Source organism: Tenrec ecaudatus, chromosome 4 (assembly GCF_050624435.1).
Source record: "Tenrec ecaudatus isolate mTenEca1 chromosome 4, mTenEca1.hap1, whole genome shotgun sequence".
In the NCBI taxonomy this organism is placed as follows: Eukaryota; Metazoa; Chordata; class Mammalia; order Afrosoricida; family Tenrecidae; genus Tenrec; species Tenrec ecaudatus.
The window spans coordinates 8,094,757-8,121,215 of NC_134533.1; the positions used below are offsets into that span (position 1 = coordinate 8,094,757).

General features: G+C 52.1%; 1 protein-coding gene across 1 annotated transcript; it reads right to left on the reverse strand.

Moving 5' to 3' along the window:
• Nucleotides 1–135: 135 nt before the first annotated feature.
• VPS51 (VPS51 subunit of GARP complex) lies at nucleotides 136–20,832 on the reverse strand. The gene is made up of 10 exons (XM_075545446.1): nucleotides 20,572–20,832; nucleotides 19,895–20,024; nucleotides 3,812–3,958; nucleotides 3,490–3,709; nucleotides 2,675–3,392; nucleotides 2,140–2,355; nucleotides 1,825–2,043; nucleotides 1,384–1,505; nucleotides 1,203–1,290; nucleotides 136–445 (listed from the first exon to the last, which is right to left on the reverse strand). Exons 1-10 carry the CDS (start codon nucleotides 20,791–20,793, stop codon nucleotides 185–187), a joined length of 2,343 nt encoding a protein of 780 aa, XP_075401561.1. The 5' UTR covers nucleotides 20,794–20,832; the 3' UTR covers nucleotides 136–184.
• Nucleotides 20,833–26,459: the final 5,627 nt, after the last annotated feature.

A 26,459-nucleotide genomic window follows, 5' to 3' on the forward strand; every position in this document is an offset into this window, starting at 1 on the left:
GCTAGCGACCAAGCCTTTAAGTGGACCCGCCCCCGGCCCATCCTGGGCCCAGCCGATCATCCAATCAGCTCTCGGGGGCGTGCCAGACGCACACTCCGTTGCCCGGGGCGCCATGCCAGCAGAAGAAAAGCAGACCAAGGGAACAAGGTAGTCTTTATTAGTGGGGGTCAGGAGGAGGGGCGGCTTAGCCACGCTCGCAGATGACCTCGACGACGCTGGGCTCCATGGGCACTGGGTCCGGGCAGCGCAGGGCAGCCGAGGCCACCACTTCGTCCAGCAGCAGGTGCACGAGCTCTTCGTCGGCCACGAAGCGCCACAGGTAGAGCTGCAGGAAGTGGCAGTCCACCTGCACCTGCTGCAACCCGAAGCGCCCAAAGGTGCGCAGCCGCACGCACTCCAGCAGCGTCTTCAGGCTGATCTTGATGATGCCAGTGAGCACGGAGACCTGCAGCGGGGGCGGGGTGGGAACACGGGCTACTGCTCAGCCTCTGCAGGGGGAGGGACAGCCAGGTGCTGGGCAGGGGCCAGGGAACAGTGGGGAAGCACCGTCACTTTAAAGGGAGTGAGTAAGGTGGATCCCAGCACCGCAGGGAGAGTTAGACTGCAGTCCCGACTGGGGGACAGTGCTGGTTCAGAGGTAGAGGAACACCAGGTCCCTGAAGTTAGGGTTGTGGCAGGTCCCTTAAAGGGCATGACTAGGCATTGCCAAGGAGGCCCCTGGATTACTGTGGGACACCCCCCCCCCACTACTGCTGAGTCACTGCCAGCTCATAAGGACCCTCAGATACAGGGTTGGTTATTCCACGTCCCATTGGGTCGGTCGGTTCTGACACACAGACCTGCCCCAAAGGATCGCCAAGGCTGCAATCTATCCTGCTCCCATTCCGTGGGGCTGGCGCAGGGGTTCAGAGCAGCAGCATGTCCTGCCTGCTGAGGTTATCAGCAGGAGTGCCATCAGGGGTCCATCCAAAACCACTGTCCTCATGACAGTCCCGACCAGTCCAAGGGCCATGGGCAGGGCTAAAGAGGCACACTAGGTCAGGACCTCCCTGCCCCAGGCTGGGAGAAAGCCAAGGTCGGAAAAGGAGCATGAGGTGGGAGGGGCCAAGTAGGGGAGGGGGCGGGTCTCTGAGGAAGCTCCACTACAAGGCCAGGGGGCCCCAGGACTTCCCCATGCCCAGGGGGCAGGGTCTCGGCCGGACCTTGTTGAACTCCACTGGGCTGAACACATCGATGCGTTCTGAAAACAGCTTCTGGATGTTGCTCAGGAGATTGGTGTCCATCGGGGCGCTAGAGGGGAGATGCCTGGATTACCGCCTGCCCGGCCCCCTCATCCCCCGCCTCTCCATCTGGCCTCAAGGGCGCCTCCACACAAGGCCAGACCTGGGCGTATAGCTGGGTGCGTAGCGGCCCTGCTGCCGAGAGCTGCTGTAGACGGAGAAAGTCCTCTTGCTGGAATCACTGCTCTGGGCCTTCCGAACACCCTCCTCGTACAGAAGCCCCACCTGTTGGTGACAGTCATTACTTCAGGGATGCCAGAGCTGAGAGGGGGGGAGGGGCGAAGGGAAGTGCCTCCCAGGAGCCCTGGGCTTTGGAAAGCAGGTCCAGCAGGCCCTAAGTCATCTTTGTCTTTAGAATAGGATTCACATGGTTGGCAGTGGGCCTTGTACCTACTTAGCATCCTGCCATCCCAGAAACAATGCAGAGCTAAAGCAAGGTGGGACACCGCGGCTTCTGGGCCTCCGTTTCGCTTGGGCAGGGTGTGAGGACAAAGCTACAGATGCTGGCAATGTTCATGCCAGGCGGCGGCTGCCAAAACCGCACCTGCACGTCGATGGCTGTGGTGTCTTCTACCACCCGCTTCATGACAGCACGCACGTTGCGCGGCTCCAAGGTGCTGAGCCAGTCGCGTGTCTCCACACTCTTGCGCAGCATCTGCGATATAACCAGGCCCTGCACCTTCACATAGTGGGTCAGCAGCCGCCGTGCCGTCTCCCGGGCCTCGGCACACAGCGTGCTCACAGCTGTCACCGGAGACTGGTCCTGAGCAGGGAGGGGAAGAGCAGAGGCTATGGGGCAAGAGCCTCATGCTGGAAACGGGAAATGGGCACAGGCGGGGCTCTTGGAGCTGGCAGATACCTGCACCAGAAACTGTTCATCGGCCAGGGTGAGGATATAGGAGATAGTGGCCGTCTCGTAGTCCAGGCAGAGGCGGGACAGCAGGAGCAGCAGCGCCGGAGGTGTGGCGCTGCCCTTCTCCCCGGGGCTGTCACAGAAGCTCTGGGCCGTGTGGCACATGGAGCGGATGAAGCCCACGATGAGGCCCTCCCGGACGCCCTGGCTGCAGAATTCGCCCTGCGGAGGAAGGGGTCCCTACTGACGTTCCCTTCTTCCAGGAAGGGGCTGCTGCCGACCCCAGGGCTCAGCCCTAAGCAAGCCGGCCCCTCAACACCTGAGCTTCACCCTGAACTCCAGGACCTGGACAGTGCCCCTGTCGTGGGCGAGGGCAGAGAAAGGGCAGAGCGGCACCCAGGAGTCTGCTACTGCTTCACAGGGGTGCAGACCAGACCCCCTCTGGGCCAACCGCTACCTGGATCGGCTTCCCCCAAGGCAGCCAGAAACCACAGCCGCAGGGCCAGGGTTGCGTGTGTTGGGGGCCCAGGAGGTGGCGTACCCGGAAGTAGGGCTTGTTGGAGAAGGACACCTCCTTTGCGGTGAAGAGGTGCACAGCGGCCAGCGAGGCCTTGATGTGGCTCAAGATGGCGCTGGCCACGTTGGCCAGCAGCTCAGCCAAGCCAGGCCCTTCCTTCCCAGCCAGGCGTGGCGCAGCCAGCACCTGGCGCACATCGGTCAGGCAGCCCAGGAAGGCGGACCGCAGGCCCTGCAGGTGGTGGCCCAGGCGCTCGCGGGCCACCCGCTCCACGATTTCCGTGGCTGCCTCTGCCAGCCCGGCGGCAGCCAGCAAGGCCCCGGGAGCCCGCAGGCGCCGGTGGAAGCGGTCCAGCGCCCGCACCAGCAGGGAATTGTCACTGCCGCCCTGCTCCTGCGCCAGGCGCCGCTCCACCAGCGTAAAATAGCGGCCGCCCAGCTCGCGGGCAAAGGCGGCCAGCTTCTCAGCCCCCGCCGGGCCCTGCGCCTTGAACAGCTCCTGGTAGGTCGCGGCCACGTGGCAGAGGCCGCCCACGAAGCCGCTGCCTCCGCGGTCGGTGAATTCGAGGATGTCGGGTGCGGGTGGGGAGGGCCCCAGGTCGGCCTCCAGGTCCCGCAGCTCGGCCTCCAGCCTTCCGCGCGCGTGCGCCAGGAACTCCTCACACAGCTCCTCGGCCGGCTCGCCCAGCGCCAGCAGCAGCTCCACGCTCTCCGCCTGCTCCGGGGCGCCCGAGCCCCCCTCCCTGCGGCCGAGACGGCAGTGAGGGTCCGAGGCCGGGCGCCAGGGGGCTGGCGGCAGGGGGCAAGCATGCTGGAGTGGAGGGGGGCGCGGACGCCCACCTGAAACGCTGTCGGAGCTGCTGCGCCAGGCGCGCCGTGATGACCTGGCAGTCGTCCTGGATGGCGCGGAAGGAGGGCAGGTGCTGGTACTGCTGCAGCACGGCCCGCGCGCGGCCCTGGTAGCGCACCGCCTGCCCGTAGGCGCCCAGCTCCACGCACTTGGTGAGGCGCGAGGGCAGCTCGAAGAGGAACTGCAGCTTCCGGAGCAGCGCGTGGACCCCTGGGCACGCGTGGGAGGGAGAGGGGGGGCTGGCGTTAGCTAAAGAACAAGGCCACTTAAGAACAAGGCCAGGGTTGAGTGGGACTGAGGGCCAGGGCCCACCTGCCAGCTTGGTGATGCGCTCGTGGCGGTCCTGTAAGGTGGCACTGATGCGCGCGCTGAAGTCCGTGATCACTGCCATGTTATTCGCCAGCCGGTCCATCTCATCCTCCATCTTCCGGAAATCGTTTTTCATCTTCCGGATGGTGTCTGGGTGGGCAAGGGCCAGGAGATGAGGTCCGGAGATGGGAGGGGCAGGGTGCAGGCCCAGCACTCAGCTTGAGATGTGATTATGTCTATCCCCGCCCACTCACCCAGCCGCCTCCACCAACGGGCACAAACTTGCTTCTGGGGGTTGCATTCTGCCTAGGGACACAATTAGAGCAAGTTGAGTATTTCCCTGCAGACCTTTCACCTAGCTTACTAAGGAAGATGCTCGAAGGCCTGAGGAAGCAGGAAGGCACGCCTGCTCCTGGATGGAAGGCCTCCCCTCACAGCTACGTCGGTTCTCCAGAAAGGAGACCTTTCACACCGGGACAAGTGGCATTCAAACACGGTGGGAGGGCAGGTGGCATAATAAACACTCTTGAGACAAGTAGGAAACCATCAGAGAAAATGAGCTGGCAGTGCTCTCAGCCTTCACACACACACACACACACACACACACACACACACACACACGGCAGACGGGCCAGAGGGCTAGATGTGGTGTACATATACAACCACAGAAGAAAAGGAAATGTTTACATGATATTAGGGGTTGAAAGTTCATGCTTAAAAGACCCCACACTCAGAAGCCATCAGAGAAATGAATACAAGTGGGTGCTCAGTAAAACCCACAATAAGCGACATCCAAACACAAGCTCAGACGCAGCACACACACGGCGGCGCTCTCTGTTATCAGGGGCCATGGAGTCAGTTCTGACCCAGAGCGACCTTGGCACAACAGCATGACACACTGCCTGGTCCTGCGCCTCCCTCACAGCTGTCCCCATGCTGGAGGCCACTGGTGCAGCCAGTGTCCATCCATCTCGTCGATTCCTCTTTTTGGCTGGCTCTTTACCAAGCAAGATGGCCTTCTCAAAAATAAGGGGGGGGGGGCTGCAGGAGAACTGATAACAAGGGCTCAGTAGAAAGTAAATGTCTAGAAAATAATGATGGCAACCTATGTACAAATATGCTTGATACAATTGATGTATGGAATGTTAAGAGTTTTTAGAGCACCCAATAAAATGATCTTTTAATTACAAAAATGTTTTCTTAAAGCAGACTAGGACCTAGGACAGGTCAACAACACAGGGTGTGCGACAGCCCATTCATTGGCCAGGGAGGGTGACTACTCATAAAGCAGTTACGTAGGATGGAACACGTACATTAGGTTGGAGCCACTGGAATTTCCCTGGAGAATGAGGGCTGTCATGCAAGGACAGTGCTAAGCAGTGACGACGGGAATAAAAACCAAGCAAAGACAAACAGGCCCAGCCTGGAAGGGCCAAGGGATCATCTCGCTAGAGGATCTGAGCAGGCCTGGCCACTCAGGGCACCGGGGTCCCCCAGGAAGGCTTGCTTGCCGGCAAGCCTTTCTCTCTGCGACACCAGCTCCTTGCAGGGAGCGCAGGCTCTTTTTGGAAGACGTGTGAGTGCGTGACACTTACAAGGCTTGCTTCAGAAGACAGACTGCCTCTGCTTTCCAAGGGGTCAAGGCTGAATGAAGATACTCAATCTGAGTCCGAGAGCCCTGACGACCTGAACTTTCCAGCACCATGACATGAGAAACTGAAGCTGCATCATGGGAAAAAGGTGGATAGACATCCTTTGAGACTTGAGGGGTGGAGTCTGTCCTGGCCTTAGAAGTCAGCCGCTGGCACGCTTAGGCGGAGGGTGGGTGGCTGTTGGCCCCGAAGGAGTTAACAGAGGCTGAAGGCAGTGACCTGTTTCCATGAAGACCAGATATCCCTGGCACGTGAGGGAAGGTGGGGCACTTGGCTGCAAACGGCTTGGAGGCAGCTCTGGGCGCAGGACCTGTCCAAGGGCAGTGCCACTTCCCTTGAGCCTCTGGCTAAGTCAGGCAGCTTGTTATGAGAACGCGGTGCTTAGTCTGCTCCCTCGTCCCTTGGTCACTTTGAGAAAGTGCCTCCATGCTTACTGACCCATGGCCTAGTTAGCAGAGAAAATAAAGGACCACGCAGGGCAGCCATCAGTGTACACCCTGTCCAAGGTGTCAGCCCTTCCCTGGTGTTAAAACCACATTTCCCGTGTCCGTGTTTTCCTTTCTGCCCCGCACCGTCACGGCCGCTACAGGGGCTCTCTGGGAGGAGGCTGGAGGGCGGCTTGCTGGTTGTGCTGCTGCTTGATCTGGGTGCTGATCGTCCCTTTGGGAAATCACAAGCAGGCTCACTGTTAGAGACGGCTTGGTCTCTGAAGCATAATGATTTGAAGGGAAAAAAAACAACACTAAGAAATGAGCGGATTTCAGAGCAACTCCTGTGAGTGCTAAGTGATTACTCATAGCAGGTGTGTACAGGAAGGTAGACTTGGAGGCTAGGGGAAACCCACAAACTGATCTGTCTCGGAAGAAGCAGGGCCAGAATGTTCCTTAGAGTTAAGGGTGGGCGATTCTGGCTCCAGGCCGATTTTTACAGCTGAGATAGAACACCCACCTCCGCATTTCCAACCCCAAACCAAACCCCGCCTTCGTCAAGGGTGCACTTTGGTGGGCTTGGGAAAATCCCCAAAGCTGCACAACCAACACCACTCCTTCCTTCCACGGCGGTTCATGACCCATCCTGCCCTGTCTCGCCTGTCACGACTCTCAACGCTGCTCCCTTCCTCGAGCCCTCTGGCAACCATGCTCTCCCTCTCTCGCTGTGGAGCAGCCGGCTCTGTACACACTGTATACGCGATGTTCACAGAATGCGTCATCGGTGTCTGTCCGGCTTCTTGCACTGAGCATCCCGTCTGCAAGGCTTACCGGTGGTTGGGCATTTACCCGTCCTTCACATTCCTTTGGACTGTAGAGCCTACTCTTGTATGAACATACAACAGCAGACAGTTCCTGGCCAGTTGGGGCCATTAGGACTACTGCTGCTAAGGAAACCTAATGGAGTCTGGGTGGTGCGAAGGTTAAGCGTTTGCCTAACCCAAAGGCTTGTGGTTCAAGCCCGCCCAGAAGCTCCACAGGAGAAGAGACCTGGCGATTGGCATCCCTGACGACTACACCTCGGGCAGGTGTGCTCTCACAGGGCGCCCCGAGGAGTCAATATCACTTACTGGCACCTGACGACAACAAGATGAAACTTACAGGGTTTTTTGCACATGAAATTGCTGGCTCAAATAGTAACTCTATGCTTGTTTTCCCGGAACTGCCAGCTGTTTTTCACGGGGTGCACACTCTATTCCCCCCAGCAGTGCAAGAGCATTTGGAATTCACATCCACGCCAGCACGCAATTATTTTCTTTAAATATTTTTTTTCTATTGCCATCAGTCATGAGTTGTCCCCCAAACGGTGCCAATTTGAATAGGCAATGATTCCCAGTATGGTGTGGTTGGCTTCCACTTTGTATTATGATGTAATTATCCTGTATGTTGTGAGGCAGGCTTAGGGCGGGCTGGAATTTGGGTCACAGGTTGACAAGAGAGCGTGGCTCCAGTCCTACCCCAGTCAAGTCACAGTGTTGGAGGCTCACTTTCTCTCTTACAGGACATAAAAGGAGAGCAGAGGGGCAAGCACAGAGAGGCTCACGACCACCAAGAAAGACGAGCTGGGAGCAGAGTGTCTCCCTTTGACTGGGGTTCCTTGTGCTCAGAATGTCCTAGACCTGGGAGAAGAGATTCCAAGCCATGTGGGAAGACCACCAGGAGCAGGTCACAGACACGGGGATGCTCCTCAGGCGCTGACAGAGAACACCCTCGCTAGGACTGCCACCCTGCACTGAGGCTGCTAGCCCTCTCACCCGTGAGAAAACAAATTTGGCAAAGTTAACGTGTGGTAATTCTTATAGCAACACTAGGTAGCTAAGGCGTCACCCTAGCGCTATGTTATTGCCTCACTTTACATACCCCTCGGAGCACTGGTGGCGGCGTAGTGGTTACCAATGGGGCTGCAATCTGCAAGGTCAGCAGTTCAAAACCACCAGCCACTCCTCGGAGAAAGAGGGGTCTTCCTAGTCCCAGAAGCAGTCACCGTCTCTGAAGCTCACAGGGCAGTTCTACCCTGTCCCGTAGGGTTGCTATGCGTCAGCATCAACTCAATGGCAGTGAGGTTTTGTTTTTTGGGGGGATTTCTTAAGTGGCAAACAGTTCAATTTATTATTTAGTTAGCTGCTGAACTTGTTTATTGGTTCTAATAGCTTTTTTTTGGGGGGGTGTGAATTCTTTACAGTTCTCTTCGTATGAGAAAAAGGATCTCATGAAAGATCTTATTATTTATAAATACAGCTTACTTCTTTCTCAAGCTGACATGCATCATATTCTCCTATAATCCTTATTTCTATAAGGTAGATAATAACGTAGATTCACGTCTTCTGTTGCGTACTGAGTCTGATGGAAGGTTCGATCTTTACCAAGCACCCACTTGGCTTTGCTGACTTGCTGTGTCTCTTCTTGTCTAATGTTGTTTTGCTGGAGCCTTCGTTTCCTTCTCTGCTCTGGGTTCAGTCTGCTCTTTCCCAGTCTTTTAAGATGGCAGACTAACTTATTGACTATAGATCTCTTTCTTAAAGAAAAAACAATTACTCACTGCTATCAAATTGATCTTGATGCAGAAAGTAGAAAACCTCGCCTTCCTCCTGCAGAGCACCTGGCAGTTTCGAACTGCTGACTGTATGGTTAACAACCGAATGCATGATGCATAACCCAGCGCTCCACCAGGGCTCTGGGGAATCTTTCTTCTTTTTAAAGTCTGTTATTTATTCCTTTACTGTTAGATTGAGAAAAAGAAAAGAAGGATGGAAAATACTTCTAAAAGAAAGAGTATTATTTTGAAAAACACATTAGCACATTTACACAAATAACACACAGGTTATATTTATATGTATTTAATGAACCTCAATCTCCTTGTACGTTTAAAAGCTGTGCACATCACAGGCAGGTATATTACTTGTACAGGTAGGTACATTATAGGCAAAAATATGTTCACTTAAAATTATTTTCCTAAATCCTTAGAACATGTAGATTTAAAAATGGGATGTCTGAAACCCTTGGGAAATCATTACAAGGACTTGATTGGTTATTGGAATTTATTCACGAACGAGCTTCTGTATGGATCAACTTTCCTAAGGTCGGTACGTTTCCTTGTGAGCACGGATTTGGTTGCATCTCTAATTTCTGGCTGGCTGTTTTCATTGTCAATCCTGCCCTCATGATTCCCTCTTAGACCCACTGGTTATGTGGGAGTGTGTTGCTTAATCACCACGTACTTGTGATTTTCTTAAAGTGGTTAAGGCTTTCTAATTTTTTAATTTATTTTATTGGGGCTCATACAACTCTTATCACAACCCATACATACATCAATTGTGTAAAGCACACTTATTCGTTGCCCTCGTCATTCTCAAAATTCGCTTCCGCTTGGGTTCCTGGAATCAGCTCATTTTCCTTTTTTCCCTCCCCCTCCCTCCCCGTTCCCCCCTCCCTCATGCACCCTTAATAATTTATAAATTATTACTTTATCTTATCTTACACTGCCCAGCATCTCCCTTCACCCACTTTCCTGTTGACCATCCCCCAGAGAGGAGGTTATATATAGATCCCCAAGATTGGTTCCCCCTTTCTGTACCCCCGCTTCCCTCCCGGTATCACCACTCTCACACTTGGTCCTGAGGGGTTCATCTGTCCTGGATTCCCTGTTTCCAGATCCCATCTGTACCACTGTGCATCCTCTGGTCTAACCAGGTTTGCAAGGTAGAATTGGGATCATGATAGTTGGGTAGATGGGGGGATGTTTTCTAATTTTATTCCATTGTGCTGGGAGAACATAATTTATGTGATTTCAATTAGTATTTTGAATGTATAGAGACTTATGGCCTAATTTCGTTTAAAATTTTTTTTTACTAATTTTGCTTTCTAAAAAATTGTGGTGAACATCGACCTTAAAACATCTGCCAGCTCCTTCATGTCAGTTTTCTTTTTCAATCATTTTATTAGGGGCACAAACAATTCTTATCACAATCCATACACACATCAATTGTGTAAAGCATATTTGTACATTCATTGCCCTCCTCATTCTCAAAGCATTTGCTCTCCACTTAAGCCCCTGGCATCAGCTCCTCATTTGTCCCCTCCCTCCCCTTCCCTCATGAGCCCTAGATAATTTATAAATTATTATTTTGTCACATCTTACACTATCCGACATCTCCCTTCACCCACTTTTCTGTTGTCCGTCCCCCAGAAAGGTTATATGTAGATCCTTGTAATCGCTTCCCCCTTTCCACCCCACCCTCCCTCCACCCTCTCAGTATCACCACTCTCACCACTGGTCCTGAAGGGATCATCTGTCCTGGATTCCCTGTGTTTCCAGTTCCTATCTGTACCAGTGCACATCCTCTGGTCCAGCCGGATTTGTAAGGTGGACTTGGGATCATGATATTGGGGGTAGGGGGAGAAGCAGCATTTAGGAACTAGAGGAACGTTGTATGTTTCATCGTTGCTCCCCTGCACCGACTGGCTGTCTCCTCCCAGAGACAGACAGTTTTCTAAGAGCACTTTGTATATGCCATCTGTGTTGGATACATAGTTTCATGTCAGCTTGAAGATACACAAAAGTGTAGGGGTGGGAGTCAGTCTGTCAATCAGGTCACAGGCTGATGATGCCTCCTTGTGGGCGTGGCCTTCTCATGAGAGGCCCTGGGAACCTCCCCTTCTCTCTCTGCCTTCACCTTCCTGCTGTCAAGTCACTCGGAGAGCTGCCAGAGCCACTACGGTTGGATCCACATGACTTTGTACCCACAGTCCTGTGATCTTCCTTGCATGTAGCTGCCAGAGTAGAAGAGGGACTTAGGGACTAGTATCCGATTTGAGTTGGACTGGGCAGGGAAGTCTTCTTGATATGCAATTACTCCTTGATAGAAAGCTCTTTCTTACACACGTGTCACTGGATTTGTTTCTCTAGTCAGCTGAGCTAATACACCACCCCCTTGCCTTCTGGACTTCATGGTTTCTGACGAGATACCCACGGCCAGGCTTGACTCGGGATCCTTTGTACATAAGAGTTTACCCTCAATGCCTTCAAGGCTTTCCTCTGTCTTCCTACGCTTTGGAGACAGTGTGCTTGGGTATAAAATTTTTTGAGTTTACTCTGCTTGGAGTTTGGTAAGCCTCTTGAATGCTGTAGAGCAGGTTGTGCTTGCTCTAACACATATACAAGTGGATGGTCTTAGCACACAGAAACGGACTCTCTCACGGGGGAGGAGGCTAGAATTGCTGTCATCGTGGGGAAGGTTTCCTAACACTGTTGATTCTGGGAGAAAGTTCTTGTCTCTTGTTCACATCTGCAGGTTTCATGTTCTCTGGATAATCTCCATGTATCCTGGCATCGATTTTCCCCAGGGCTCTAGGAGATTCCCAGCGCAGGCTAGCTATCTGGGTCCAGAAGACAAACTCCATTCGTTTTTCTTTCATGGCAGCAGAAGGTCCTTCTGTTCTTTGTTTATTTGGTCAATGAACTCTTTTAAAAAGATATAAAAGAATCCACTCAAAAAAGAATCCACTCAAATCATAACCTAATCCTGTGGACTTCGACCTGTCTCAGTATAACTGCTACTACTCTTGACTTATTAACAGCAGAGGTCAGCATTTAACATATAGAATAATTACATTCAATCCTAAGATGGAGAATAATTACAAATACCACGAATTATGGCTGTCAAGTTGTCACCTATTTCTGGAGGCTGGAGAAGGGGCATAATCAATCCATATCAGGTATCTAGATGACCTCTGGTTAAATTCAGAAAACTTTGTCATTATTTCTTTATGACCTATTTCCTCTTCTAGAGCACTGGTCATGCTCCAAGTAGGTCAGAAAAAGACAAGCTTTACAAGTGGAATTTTCCAAGGAGTCAAGAGATGAATCAACAATGGCAGTTATTTCAGCAGGAGGGTTTGGAAAGAGCTCCACCCAGTACCAGACATACAGGCTATGATTTTCCAAGGTGCCCACTGGGCTGGGGACCAGAGACTGGACGATGCCACTCAGCTCAGTGTCATTCTCCACCAGTCTTCTGCTTATTTTGTTTTCAAACAAATGCTCCCCTGGTTCCTATGTGTGACAAATTTCCAGAGTTCTGGAAAAGTTCATTCTGACAGCTGCCCCTCCTTTGTTCCAACGCTGTACAGAGGAGAAACCGCAGAAGGATTTACTCTGCCATCTTTACTGGCATCTTGCTTGGTCGCACTGAAAGAGCAGTCATGTTCATTCACGTACATATTATCTGTGAGGCCTTTAGATCGTATAGGAAAGTTAAAGGAACCGCAACAGAGACCGGATGGCCCACAAAACCTGAGGTGTACAATCTAATTTCTGTGGAAAGCTTGCGAGTACAGGCCCGAGTTCTTCGTGGTCAAGCACTGCTGCCCTCATGCCCGTACCTCTGGCCATGTAGCTTTCCATGACCTTTACATGGGCTGTTTGCTCAGACTGGGCTGCTGTGCCCTCTGATTCTGCAATGGCCAACTCTTTGTCATTGACCTCAACTGGTACCTGCTCAAGTGTCACCTCTCAGATGCCTACCCTCGGACCTAATTCCCTGATTTTCACAGCTCTGTGAGCCAGCAGCCTTTCACCTAAACTGCCAATCCAGGTTCATCAACTCCTTGAACAGCAGTTCTCAACCTTCCTGATGACGCGACCCTTTCATAGTTCCTCATGTTGTGGTGACCCCCAACATGAAATTATTTTTGTTGCTACTTCATGACTGTAATTTTGCTACTGTTATGAATCAGTTGACCCGAGAAAGGGTCAGTTGACCCCCAAAGGGGTCTTGACCCACAGGTTGAGAACCGCTGCCCTACAACCATGTGAGTCAGGAGACTCCTCATGGATTTGGGACTTGCCAGGCTCCACAACCTGGAAGCCATTTCCTTGATGGTTCGTGAATCTTGTGAAACGCGGCAGCAATTTACAGAGCCAAAAGGCAGGAAGAGTACTGAGGAAAGGAGAAACAATTCTTGCCAGAGCTGATGGAATTGATACGGCAGTCAGCAAGGACTGGTAACTTCAGACATTTTTAACTTTCCCTTCATAGGCACCAGCTTTATGTTGATCCTTCTGAAATAGATATTCATTTATTTTGTCAAAAGTGACGTGATCTTCTCCGATCTTACTTGTTTTCCGTCTCCTTCTCTAGAAGGTGCATTCCGTGACAACTAAGTTTTTGTGGTCACCACGATTATCTTGATGCTTAAAACAGTGCTCCCCCCACCCACCGCAGTCCATCAAATGTCTGTGGAGTTACTGAATGAATGCAACAACTGAATGAATGGACAGTCATCCTGAGGCCTCACCCGCCTCTCACAGCCAGCAGGGAGCCCTTCTCAAGGCTCAGTACCATGCTTTCACCTCTGCCCTGCCTGGGTCCCTGCTCTGCCAATCCCGCCCACACGTTCTGAAAATCGCTAGTTCAAATGCATCGATTTTTCTTCAGTCTTCCTCATTCAGTTTCCAACCTTTAGATGCAGAGGAGGCAACTGCAGTCTCGCCGTGTTTTGAGAAGCTCCTCTGGCTACAATGAGAAGAATGGATTAGAGAGTTAGCAGGAGGGAGGCCATTTCAGTGGTCCAAGCCAGAGATCCGGGAGAACATTGGTAGAGATGGACAGGTATGGAGCTGCTGGGGTTCATGGACTGAAGAGGCCCTGGCTCCTTGACTCCAGTAACCCTCGCCAAGCCCAGGGTCACGCTCCAGGATGGATCGAAGCCTTTCTCACCCCCTCTGAGAGTGCAAACATAGTCGCTGCTCACCTTCTTCAAGACATCATTCCTCGTTTTGGCCAGTCGGACAACGGCCCAGCCTTCATATCTAAGGTGCAGCAGGAAGTTAGCGCCTCACTGGGCATCTGCTGGCAGCTGACTCCCAGGCTTATTACCCACTCCCCCCAGTTCCAGAGCCCACACATGCATCTGTTTTCTCGTCAGCTTCTTTGGCACGGTTCCAATACAACTTCCTTAACTTCAAGCTGTGACTTCTTGGCCATAGAGAAACATTCCCCCAGGAGCCGGTAGGCCACTCTCTGCAGAGTATGGGCTGGCTAGGCGCCTTCCTACTTGAGGTTGGTAATCCGTTTCTAGAGCTCTTAGGACAGAAGACCTACTCCTTCTCCTGGTCTACCTAGGCCCTCACAACCAGGCCCCACAGTCTTCTCTAAGCTCAGTTAGGCGCCTCTAGCCTCATGTGTCCCCTTCAAGGAAAAAACCACCAGGAAAACCAGCTCATTGTATCCCACTCCCTCCCACACCTGATCTCCGTTCAGCTTTTGATCTCCATACACCGGGTGGCTACAACCAAAGGCCCCCAACATCAACGTCCTCAAATACCTTGCAGTCTGTCCATCTCTACCAATGTTCTCCCGGATCTCTGGCTTGGACCACTGAAATGGCCTCCCTCCTGCTAACTCTCCAATCCATTCTTCTCATTGTAGCCAGAGGAGCTTCTCAAAACACGGCGAGACTGCAGTTGCCTCCTCTGCATCTAAAGGTTGGAAACTGAATGAGGAAGACTGAAGAAAAATCGATGCATTTGAACTAGGATTGGTAAAGTAGAGCGAAAGTGCCATGAACCGCCAAAAGAACACACAGATCTGCTTGGATGAAGGGTAGTTGGGAAGCTCCTGAGAGCTAAGGCTGGGTGACTTCGTCTCATGGACTCTGGACATGGTTTCTGTCCGGTCTTGGCACAAAAGACTCCATTTTGAGTCCTGCACCTCCATCTTAGCTCTCAAGACTGACCCCTAACCAACCACCCCTCCCCTGCTCAACCCCAAATTCCGGGGACCGGCTAGTCCCAAAGCCAGAATGTTTTCTGAAGATATGGTCACACCCCCCCCCCCCCCCCCCCCCCCCCCCCGTCCCTGACATATAGATAAGATTCACGACCTTCTCCCTTCTGAAGCACCTGTGTGTGCAGATCCTCCCCAGCCAATGATTCTCCCCAGCTGTGCCTGCCAGCAGTGGGCATAAAAACGCCGCCAGGATATTTTCCAGGTGCAGCTTCAATAGCTCAATACCCCGAGTTGCTGAACCCGCCCGCAAGCTTCTCAATAAAGCCTGCTTCAAAAACTTCGTTAATTGGGTCTTTGATTCTGTTTTCGCGTCCAAATAAACCTTATATTTTGGCGCTGAAAACCCAGGATAGGCGTGCGGCTCCCCCCTCCTTTGGGGGTCCCGAGAGCCCCCCTATCTCCCCTAAATCTCCAGGACCTTTAGGCGTGGCACCTGGAATAGGTGTGTGGCTCCCCCCTCTTCGGGGGTCTCCTGAGAGACCCCCTATCTCCTTGCCTTCCGTGCTTGGACGCGTTCAAAACCAGTCTACGGCTGCCCTAGTGAGTCTCTCTCTCTCCCGCACTCCCTCTCCTCCCACATTCCCTCTCTCTATCTCCCTCTTACCCACTCTGGGCTTGGTTTCAGCTTTTGACCTCCATAGGAGTCTTCCCGCCCAAGACTGCGCTGGGAATTCTCCTTCCACGGGCCCCAGGGGCCTTGGGGAGTGATTGTTCTTGAGATGTCTTGCCAATCCCTCCCAGTCCTTCACTGCCTTGCAGACGCCTGGGTGCCTCCTGCCTGGTCCCGCTCACCAAAAAAGCCGAAACCTTTCTCTGCTCACTCCCTCTCCCTCTTTCCGTGTGGCCTTTTGCCTAATGCCCTGGCATTCACTTTCTGACAGTACTGTTGGCAATAGGCCTCATTGGCAATAGGCCTCGCGGCAGCTGCCCCTCAGACTGGACTAACTCTCAGAGGGTTAGCCTAGGGCTGCTTTGCCTGGCTGTGTGTTTCCTAGTCACACTTCTGCAGTGTCTGTAAGCTGAATCTCTGTCTTCTCCTCACTCTTACTCTCACCATGGGTGCCGGGCAGTCCAAAATTGACCCATTGCCTCCACTGGGATGTCTCTTAAAAAACTTCTCTAGCCTGGGGTATACTCAGGCCTTGCGAAAGAAAAAACTTGTTTTTCATTCCCCAGTTGCCTGGCCCCAGTACCAGCTTAACAACCAGTCACATTGGCCTCCAACTGGCACTTTTGATTTCAACATTCTACAGGACCTGGACAATTTCTGCAGGAGGACTGGTAAGGATTGTGAAGTCCCCTATGTGCAGGCTTTTGGGGACTTGCATTCCTGCCCTGACCTCTGTAGCCATTGTTCCACCTGCCAAATACTGTTAGCGCAATCCCCTCAGCGGAAGGAACCTGCCATTCAAACCCCTGAAGAGCCAGCCTAGCTCCTCAGCGTGCCGCTCCCGCCGCCCTATCAGTCTCCCCTGCCCACTGCGCCGCTGTCAGACCACCCGGTCCCGATAGCTCTCCCCTGTCCTCACCGGTTGCCTCCCACAACCCTCCCGCTGCCCTTTGTCCGTTAAGAGAGGTTGCAGGCGTAGAGGAACTCGTTTGAGTCCACGTCCCTTTTTCCTTACAAGACCTGTCACAGATAAGAGACCCACCTGGGCTCTTTCTTGGCAGACCCCTCTAAGTTTATTAAAGAATTTACCTATATTTCCCAAACGTGTGATTAACCTGGCATGACATCCAAGTGATCCTTGCTTCCACCCTCACCTCCGAGGAACGTGCGCGGGTATCCGATGCCAGCCGCCACCTAGCAGTCAAAGACCATGCTATTGACCCAATATCCCCTTGGGGGTGCATGCCATCCCAGTAGAGGACCCTGGTTGGAATTACCAGCCCAGCCGGGGGTCTGACCTTCCTCATAGAAACCTCATGCTCAGGTACCTCATTAGAGGTCTGGAAACAGTCTCCAACAAGGTTGTCAACTATGACAAACTGAGAGAAGTTACTCAAAAGGCAGGTGAGAACCCTGCTCTTTTTCTTAACTGCCTCCAGGAGGCACTCACAGAGTACACTCGTCTAGACCCAGGGTCTAAAAGCGGGGCCTCTATCTTAGCCTCTCACTTCATCTCTGTCAGCCCCTGATTATCAGAAAGAAGCAGAAAAAGGCTGAGGAGGGCCCTAAGACCCCTATACACGATCTGGTAAAAATGGCATTTAAAGTTTTCAACGCTCAAGAGGAGACGGCTGAGGCCACTCACCAGGCGAAGGTCCAACAGATAGTTAGCCTCCATTCCCAAGCCCTGGTAGCAGCCCCAAGGCTGGCAAGTAATCCCGTTCATGGCCGCACTCCCCAGGGGAGCCAGCGCCTACTGCCAGGAGCCTGCTTCAAATGTGGCCGCGACGGCCACTGGGCAAATGTTTGCCCCAATCCCAAGCCTCCTACCAAGGCCTGCCCGCAGTACAAACAGTTGGGCCACTGGAAGTCGGACTGCCCAACCCTGGCTCTGCCCCCGGCCCCGCAAAGCTGAGGCGCCGAGATCCAGGAAGCTCCAGAAAATGAGTTGCAAGGTATGGAGCTGCTGGGGTTCATGGACTGAAGAGGCCCTGGCTCCTTGACTCCAGTAACCCTCGCCAAGCCCAGGGTCACGCTCCAGGATGGATCGAAGCCTTTCTCACCCCCTCTGAGAGTGCAAACATAGTCGCTGCTCACCTTCTTCAAGACATCATTCCTCGTTTTGGCCAGTCGGACAACGGCCCAGCCTTCATATCTAAGGTGCAGCAGGAAGTTAGCGCCTCACTGGGCATCTGCTGGAAACTCCACGCAGCCTACCACCCCATCTTCTGCTCCTGCAAAGTCGACTCCGCGAAATCACCCGTATAGCAGTTCACCAGATGATGCTGCAGCAATACCAACCTCTCCACCCTGGGCCAAGCCGGAACTCCCAGTACTCTGCCTGAAAAAGCCCCTCCCATTGGTCTTTGTCCACTACCCGCAAGAAGCAGCTACAGAAATAGACTAACTTCGTCCCATTTCCCTATAGGGCAGAGTCTGAAATGTCTGTCTTGGCACAACAGACTCCATTTTGAGTCCTGCACCTCCATCTTAGCTCTCAAGACTGACCCCTAACTGACTTCCCCTTCCCTGCTCAACCCCAAATTCCGGGGACTAGCTAGTCCCAAATCCAGAATGTTTTTTGAAGATATGGTCACTGCTCCCGTCCCTGACATATAGATAAGATTCACGACCTTCTCCCTTCTGAAGCACCTGTATGTGCAGATCCTCCCCAGCTTTGATCCTCCCCAGCTGTGCCTGCCAGCAGTGGGCATAAAAACGCTGCTAGGATTTTTTTCCCCGTACGGCTTCAATAGCTCAATACCCTGAGTTGATGAACCACCCGCAAGCTTCTCAGTAAAGCCTGCTTCAAAAACTTCGTTAATCGGGTCTTTGATTCTGTTTTTGCGTCCAAATAACCCTTATAGTATCAGGAGAGACCAGTCCCTGGAGAAGGACACCGTGCTTGGTGAAGTGGAGAGGCGGTGAGCCAGAGGAAGACCCGTGACGAAATGTGTTACACAGTGGCTGCAGCAATGGGCTCCGACATCAGAGCGATTGTGCAGGACTGGGCGGTGTGCATTCTGGTGTATGGAGGGGCCGCTCTGGGTCGGAACCAACTGGACAACACCTGACAACAACAATCCAACCACACCACTTACCTGCCTAAATACTTAGGTGTCTTAGCACTGTGGACAATAATGAAATTCTGTCATGTGTTCTGGAAGGCCCGCAGTTGAAACTCCCCACTTACTGACCTGCCTGAGTCTCCCCACTTTGTTTCTCCTGCTACAGCGGACAGACACTCAACCCCTTGGCAAGGCCAACCCATCCTCCCAGGCTCTCCTCCCTGAGGCCCTTGACCCTATAGACTTCTTTCTCTTTTGCATCACCGATAAGCATTCCATGCTACATTATTCTCATCAGCATGTCACTCAGAGGCTGATCAATTTTACTGTCATTTATTTCTAAGACATCTATGCTGGCCCCGAAGGAGCTAACAGAGACTGGGAGCAGTGGATTGTTTCCATGGACACCAGATGCCCCTCGAAAACTAGGGGGTCTGACCACCTGGGCTGCAAAGGGCTTGGAGGCAGTTCTGGGAGCAGGACCTGTCCAAGGGCATTGTGCTCCTTCCCAAGGACAAAAACCTTGAGTCCCCTGATAAGGCAGTTTGTTATGAGAACACAGTGCTTAGTCTGTTCCCTCGTTCCTCGGTTACTTTGAGAAAGTGCACACGTGCTTACTAACCCATGCCTTAGCTAGCTGAGAAAATAAAGGACCTTGCAGGGCAGCCATCTGGGCTACACCCAGCACAGAGGTGTCACCCCTTTACTGGTGTTAAACCACATTTCCCGTGTCCCTGTCTTCATTTCTGCCCCACATTGTCACCGCCCGCTACACATCTACACTCCTGGTTGCCTGGCTGCTTGTTCGCTTTGTCAGAGCTCCCTCTGCTTCGTGACTTTTGAAGGCTGGGATACCCCCTGAACAAGCCTTGGGCTTCGTCCTGCTAGCTCAAGGTCAGTGTGCCCAAGGGCTAGGTCCTCTCCAGCAGAGAAAAGAAGCTGGTGTGGGCAGCGGTAGCTGAGTCTGTCTAGTACCATCTTGAAAAGAGAATAAAGGAGAGGAAAACAAACAACAAATCTCCCCATGGTTTGGGGCTCCTTTATAAACACTGTCTCCAGTTAATTTTAAAGAGCAGCAGAGGCAAGCCAAGACCACCCTGGGCCAGAGAAGAAAGCTCTCACCAGTAAGAAAAACTCTTCTTTACTGAGGCTTCCTTGGCATAATCAACCTTTTTCGCTGCTTTCAAGAAAGTTGTTTCCTTTACAAAATACATGCTATCCTACCAACCCCCCCCACCCTCTGGTCCTCAAAGCAGCCATCCGAAGGCAGTCCTTAGCCCTCCTTAGCACTGCCCGGTCACTCGGACCACAAAAGCTCAGAGACAGACACAAGACAGGCAAGTGATGTGGATTCACACCAACGCAAGACTATCATCTGGCCACCCACCCTCTCAAGCCCGGGTTGCCCCTTGCCACACCCACGCAGGCGGAGCAAACAAGGGCCCTGTGGTGCTGAATGGGGGTGTCTGGGGGGGTCACCTGTGGCTGAGATGAACTTGTTGTAGTTCTCATAGACCAAGGTTTGCATGTCGCTGTCTAGAGCCCGGATCTGCCGCACCATGTCTGTCTCACTGTCCATCAGCTGGGCCAGGGGACATTCTCTGCGCAGCTGGAGGAAGTGGGATGGTTAGTGTTTCCAGTCTGGGGGCATTCATGACCCCAAGCCTGGCCTCCACTAAGAAGCTCTCCCCTGGGCACAGGAGGCATGACTCCAAGGCAACCAGAAACACTGGGTGCGGGACAACATTTCAAATCCTCAGGTGCACCCAAGCCCATCCCAGGGCTGACACGCCCCCTCTAGGCCCACCCCCCGCCGGGCCCATCAGCACCCAGCGAACCCAATCCACTGTCACCGCGCCCATAAATCCTTAAAGGAGCAGACAAAGTCAGCTTTCTACCGCAGAGCGACTGGGAGGTTTGAACCAGCGACCTGGCAATCAGCAGCCCAACGTTTACCCAACCGCTCTACCAGGGCGCCTTCCGGTCAACACATGGGCCCCAAACACGGGAGGCTGGTCCAGACCCGACCACGCCCCCTTAGGCTCCAGCTCCCCTCACGACTCTGCCCGGGCGAGGGTCGTCCTCCCCACCCCGCAACAAAGGGGGACATCGTGATGTAGGGGTGCAAGATATCGGGGCCCTGGGTCTCCTCACACCTTGTCCAGATATACTTCCGGGTCGAAGTGCGCTCCGTTGAGGTCGGTCGGGTCCAGGGGGTCAGGCCCTGAGGGTCGTCCCGCCGCCTCCCCCTCGGAAAGGCCGTAGTAAAGCTTCAGCATCCCGTGCGCTTTCCGCCGTCTCTCGGAAGCCTCGGGCTCGGGGCTTTCCGGGGCGTCCCCCGGCCCCGGCCCGGCCGCCACCGCCGCCATCGCCGCCATCGCGTCACCTGCAGCCCCCGGGCCGGAAGTGGGGGGAGGGAGCGGGAGGGGCCACTTCCGGGAGCCCGAAGCCGGCGTCGAGGCGAAGTAGCCCTGCACCGGAAACGCTCCCAGCGCCCTGCGCCCTCAGCCTTCCGTCCCCCGCGCCTGCCTCCTGGAGCGACGCGGTTCCGGTAGCTCAGTGCCCGGCCGGGCTGCCCGGGATGAGGAGCGCGCGCAGCGGCCGCCTCCCGGCGTTTCTCCCCGAGGACGACGACGCGTCATGGCGCCCGGCCCGGCAGTCGCAGGCAGCCCACCGTGCGGCCGGAGAGAACGGGGTTCTGCCCCTGCCTCCGCTTCCCCCGTCTCTGAAATGGGACTACACGTCACAGGGGCCGTGAGAGGATTCAAAGCGGGGACCTCGGCGTTCCGGCCCGAGCAGTGTTTCTCCAGGCAGGGTGCTCTGACGGGCATCACAGTGGCTCTGGAATTGCCGCTGCCGCGTTACAAACACAGACCTGGTTTCTTTCACGGGCACCGTTACTTTTGAAAGTGCCTACCTAGAAGGCCGACTCAGCAAATCCAAGTGACTGATGGGGATGTGCCGCGAGTGTCTGGAAACGGGGACGAATTCGTAGGTTTCTGACTTTAGGTGAACTTGCACATTGGCTTGGAGTTTAGATTCAGACACGCTGCGCTTGAACCGATGGAAAAGAGAAAAACACTGTTCATCTAAGTGTATTTGAAGAATTATGATATGCTGGAGGAAGGGAGGCTAAACTGTGTGGAGGGGGGTGGACAAAAAATTATAAGGAATTCCTATGTGCCCTAAGTTTTATTGGAACACGGATGTATCATCCATTTGTGAAGAAACAGGTGAATATTTTGGGGTGACTGCTTTTGAAATATTGAGCAGTGGCAACAGAGACATGTGGCCCACAAAACATTTACGATCTTTGCCTTTTGAATGAACAACGTCTGGCAATCCCAGAACCAGTTGTCATCGGCTCCAATGCGTGTTGATCGGTCCCGTGGAGAAGGGACTCACAGCCACAGAAGGAAACACCGCTCAGTCCTGCGCCAGCCTCACAATCGCTCTAAAGTTTGAGCCCATCGCCGCAGGCAGTAGGTCCATCCGACTTGTGCAAGTATTCCTTTTTCGTGGCCCCTCCGCATCATCAAGCAGGATGTCCTTTTCCAGGACGGATCTCTTCTGATAGCATGCCCAAAGTACATGAGACCAAGTCTCTCCAGCCTTATTTCTAAGGAGCCTTCTGACTGTCCTTCCAAGACAGATTGGTTTGTTATTTTGGCAATTCACCGAACTCTTCAGTATTCTTGACCGGCACCACCATCCACCGGCATCGAGTCTTCACTGATTCATGGTGCCTCCCTTTGTGTGAGAGTACACCTGTGCTGCATAGTATTTTAAAGAGTGGATCTCCCAGGATGCTCCTGGGCAGAGTCCAGCAGCTAGCTTTTTGGTTAGTAGACTAGAGCTTTCATCCTTGGCACCACCCAGGGATAACCACCCCTAAATCCATGGAATGTTACGAGGCTGTTTAAAAATAGAAATACTGGGGTCTTCTAAGGCTTGAAGAGAAACAAGCAGCCACCTGGCTGAGAAGCAATAAAGCCCATATGCAAGAAGCACACCAGCCTGTGTGATCATGAGGTGTTGATGGGATCAGGGATTAGGCATCAAAGACACACAAAAAATCCTATCACTGTGAATGAGGGGGAGTGTGGAGTGGAGACACCCAAAGCCCATCTGTAGCCAATTGGACGTCCCCTTACAGAAGGATCACAGGGTGCAGAAAGTTGTATGATGAAACATACAACTTTCCTCTGGTTCTTTAATGCTTCCTCCTCCCCACCCCCACTGCCCATTATCATAACCCCAGTTTGACCTTACAAATCCAGCTAGACCAGAGCATGTACACCGGTACAGGTACAGATAAGAACTCACAACACAAGGAATCCAGGACAGATAAACTCCTCAGGACCAATAATGATAGTAGCAGTACCAGGAGGGGAAGGTGGGGGGAGAACAGGGGAACCAATCACAATGATCTACATATAACCCCCTCCCAGGGGGATGGACAAGAGTAGAGTGGGTGAAGGGAGGTATCAGTTAGTGTAAGACATGGAAAAATGATAATTTATAAATTATCAAGGGTTCATGAGGGAGGGAGGGGATGAGGGGGAAAAATGAGCTGATACCCAGAGCTCAAGTAGAAAGAAAATGTTCTGAAAATTATGATGGCAACATATGTACAAATGTGTCAATGGCTGGATCGTGATGAGCTGTATGAGTCCCCTATAAAATGATTTTTAAATCCAATGAGTTTGGCCTATGGAGAGACACATAAGCCAGGTCAAGGATGGAGGGAGGATGGGTGTTTTCTCAACAATATCCGTGTAGAACAGCACCTGGCACCCTCAGAGGAGGAGTAAGTGCATTGTCCTGATAGGAACTCGGGGGCAACTTTCCTGGCCTGCAGTTTTCATTTTCTAATTGTCATTATTTTCTTCCCAATAAATCCCTGTGACCACCCCATCTTTCAAGAAAATCCATCAAGATTATCCCTTTAAAATTATAACGACAAAAAATTGCCATAACTTTCTGAGCTGACCTCTTTACACTGTGCGGATACTTTATTAAGGGTAAAGATGTTCCATTTATTTATGATAATTACTAGTCCAATAGGAAATAATGAATCAGCGATCTTCCCGGACTTTTAACCACGATATTGTAAATGAGACGTGTACATGGTTGTCACTTAATTTTTTTTAACAATTTAGATACAACCAGACACTAAATAGCAAAATATCAGGAACTTCCATGTTAGTAAAGAAAACGGATCTTTCACTCTCCCTGCTGTCCAGTCTATGTCAATGCAGAGACTTCATAGGACAGGGTAGAACTGCCCCCTGTGTTTCCCAGGTGGTTTATGGGAGTAGAAAGTCCTGTCTGTAAAAAGAGGCCTGGCTTTCTCCTGAGCTGCTGATGGTTTTGAACTGCAGACCTTGTGGCTTGCAGCCCAAGTCATATGCTCTATGCCACGAGGACTCAGTAAAATCAATTTAAAATAAATAAATAGGTAAACAAATTTATACAATTTCATCTTTTATTTTTAACCAACTATAATTTTATCAGTTATGAGTATAGAATGTATTGGTCTTAAGTTGTTAAAAATACGGGCTTAAATAATCCTCTTCTGTATCGGCTAACACTTTGGAGAGAAAGCTACTAAAAGAATTGCTTAATGATTGAGCTATGGAACAGTATGATGTCTGGATTAGCTCCATATAAAAACGGTTTTGGCAAAAAACAAACAGAAATTCCTTGGTGAGCAATGTTATGCTACTCCCTTGTTTCCAGCGGGCTGAAGGTGAGGGAAGTCCAGAAATAAAGGCTTGTTGCTCCAGGTATTGACACGCCCTGCAGCTGGCCCTGCCTAAAACGTAACCAGCCGTGTTGCACATCAACATGGTCATACATCATTTGCAGGGCTGGGTCTACCCCTAGTGAGTGATTTCTCAAATTTCCCCTGCTCCCTACTTTTAAACATTGCATCTACTAGGGAGGTCTGAAGAGTGGCATTTTTATAACGCTCCTGCCACCGCTACCCACCCCACCTCCACCACCTTAAGCTGTGTCTGCCTCCACAATGAGGAACTGAGGCCATCTGTCTCCTGCCCGGGCAGACCACCTCGGGCGCGTTTAGATGGGACGTTCCTGGAAAAGCACCCTCCTGACACAGACCAGTCTGTCATTCAGAGAGGCGTTTGGGGTCTGCACTGACCGGTGTGTAAACAGGCTGTTTGCACTGTGTGCCACTCGCACCTGGAACCCTCGTTTGTTTTTGTTGTCCCTACTGCAGGGTAACTTCCACCCAACGACCTTTCCCTGCATGGGTCTAGAACGGTGGTTCTCAACCTTCCTCATGTCGCGACCCTTTAACAGACAGTTCCTCGTGTTGTGACTCCCCGCCACCCACCCATAATATTATCTTCGTTGCTACTTCAAAATTGTAATTTTGCAACTGTTATGAATCTGGCGACCCCCAGAAGGATCGAGACCCACCGGTTGAGAACCGCTGGTCTAGGCAGGTGGGGAAAGATACCGATAGGACTCACCTGTGATTGAGAACAGGCTTCCCGGAGTGCAGTCTGCTGTGTATAAAGTGAGCCCTCTGAAGCAAAGGCCAGGAGTGGAACTCCCTGGATCTGGATGACAGCTAGACCGTCAGAGGAGTTGCAGGAGAACCAGAGCCAAAGCTTGGAACAGTGGGACTTCCCAACCCACAGAGCAAGTGCTTTGGAGCAAGAGGCTGGCTTGCAGAGTAGGCTGCCTATGGGCACTTAATTGGGGAAGCTGGGCTTGCTGACCCACAGAAGTGGAACTGAGTGTCTTTGGGCTGAGGCTTGCTGGAGTGGGATGGCTCTGGGAGCTTTTTAATTCAGGGAGCTGGGTTATCTGATGCTCACAACTTGAACTAAATGCTTTCAGGTTGAGGTTTCCAGCAGTGGTGGGCCTCTTTGGGCATTTATTAGCAGACATGAAACCTTAACATGTTCTGGTAAACTGTCCTGAAGATTTCTCACTGCCATCACCACTCGTTAGGTTCCTTAATAAACCCTTTAATCATGAATTGAGTTTCTGTGTAGCCATTGCAATGGAAAGCAGAAACTAGCAAGATGTTTTGGGGGAACCCCTGGCTTGGTGGAGGTCCAATGCAAAGGGGCCCAGTCACCACATATTTAGTACCTCAATGCCCACCTCACAGTGACATGACGTTTTATCTGCTAGGTAGGGATCTGCACTTGGAAGAACTGATCAAGGAAGGTGTCCCTCTGCCCCCCGCCCTAATCCCCATACTTAAGAGTAAACAGAGAACAAACCGGAGACCGAACCATGTAGGGCAACAACTCGTGGGCGTGGCTCAAGGTGGAAATGGGCTCGCACAGACTCCCTCATACCAAGTTTTCAGAGGGCTGTGGCATGGGGGAACACTGATGGTCTCAGAGCAGTCACCTCAAACCCCAGGGGGATGAATCTGTTCTGGGCTCAAGTATTTCCTGTGCATTCCATGACAAACTTCCTGCCCTGGCTTTCTAAATATCAAGGGTGGTCTTTTCTTTTTCTTTTTCTTCTCCCACCCCCGCCCGCCCCCGCCAGCCCCTCGGTCTTTTTTCATTCATTACTTACATTTTTATCTATCATTTTATCCTTATCACTGTGCTTTTGTTTTTATTGGGTCTCCCCGCAGGAGTAGATGCATAGAGAAAAGAACTGATGCAATGGTTTATAGGGATTTAGTGGTGGGGGGAGACTCCAGAGTAAACAATGAAGGCGGGAGGGCGGAGGGAGCACGAGAAGTGACTGTGATTACACAGCTCATTTTAAAGGCAATTTAACCGTGGGGGAGGGGGGAATGTTCTAAAATTGATTGTGACGATGATTATACAATTCTTCTCGATATGACTGAATGATTGAAGTATTGAATTGTATGCTATGTGGATTAGGTGCCAATAAAAATGTAAAAAAGCACTAGAAAGGTGAAATAGTGCACATTAATCAAGACAATACACTTACCTTCTATCATCTCAAGAAAATGAAGACTTTAAGGCTTGGGGCTACTCAAAGAATTCTATCAACTTGATGCCATTAAGAAAAATGA

What these genes read in the sequence shown, in the direction of transcription:
- VPS51 (XM_075545446.1), bottom strand. Translation starts at nt 20,793, where the DNA reads ATGGCGGCGATGGCGGCGGTGGCGGCCGGGCCGGGGCCGGGGGACGCC. An exon ending in CGGAAGTATATCTGGACAAG is followed by an intron (nt 20,025 to 20,571) that starts GTGTGAGGAGAC and finishes CACTTCCTCCAG; the next exon opens with CTGCGCAGAGAATGTCCCCT. An exon ending in CAGCTCCGACAGCGTTTCAG is followed by an intron (nt 3,393 to 3,489) that starts GTGGGCGTCCGC and finishes TCTCGGCCGCAG; the next exon opens with GGAGGGGGGCTCGGGCGCCC.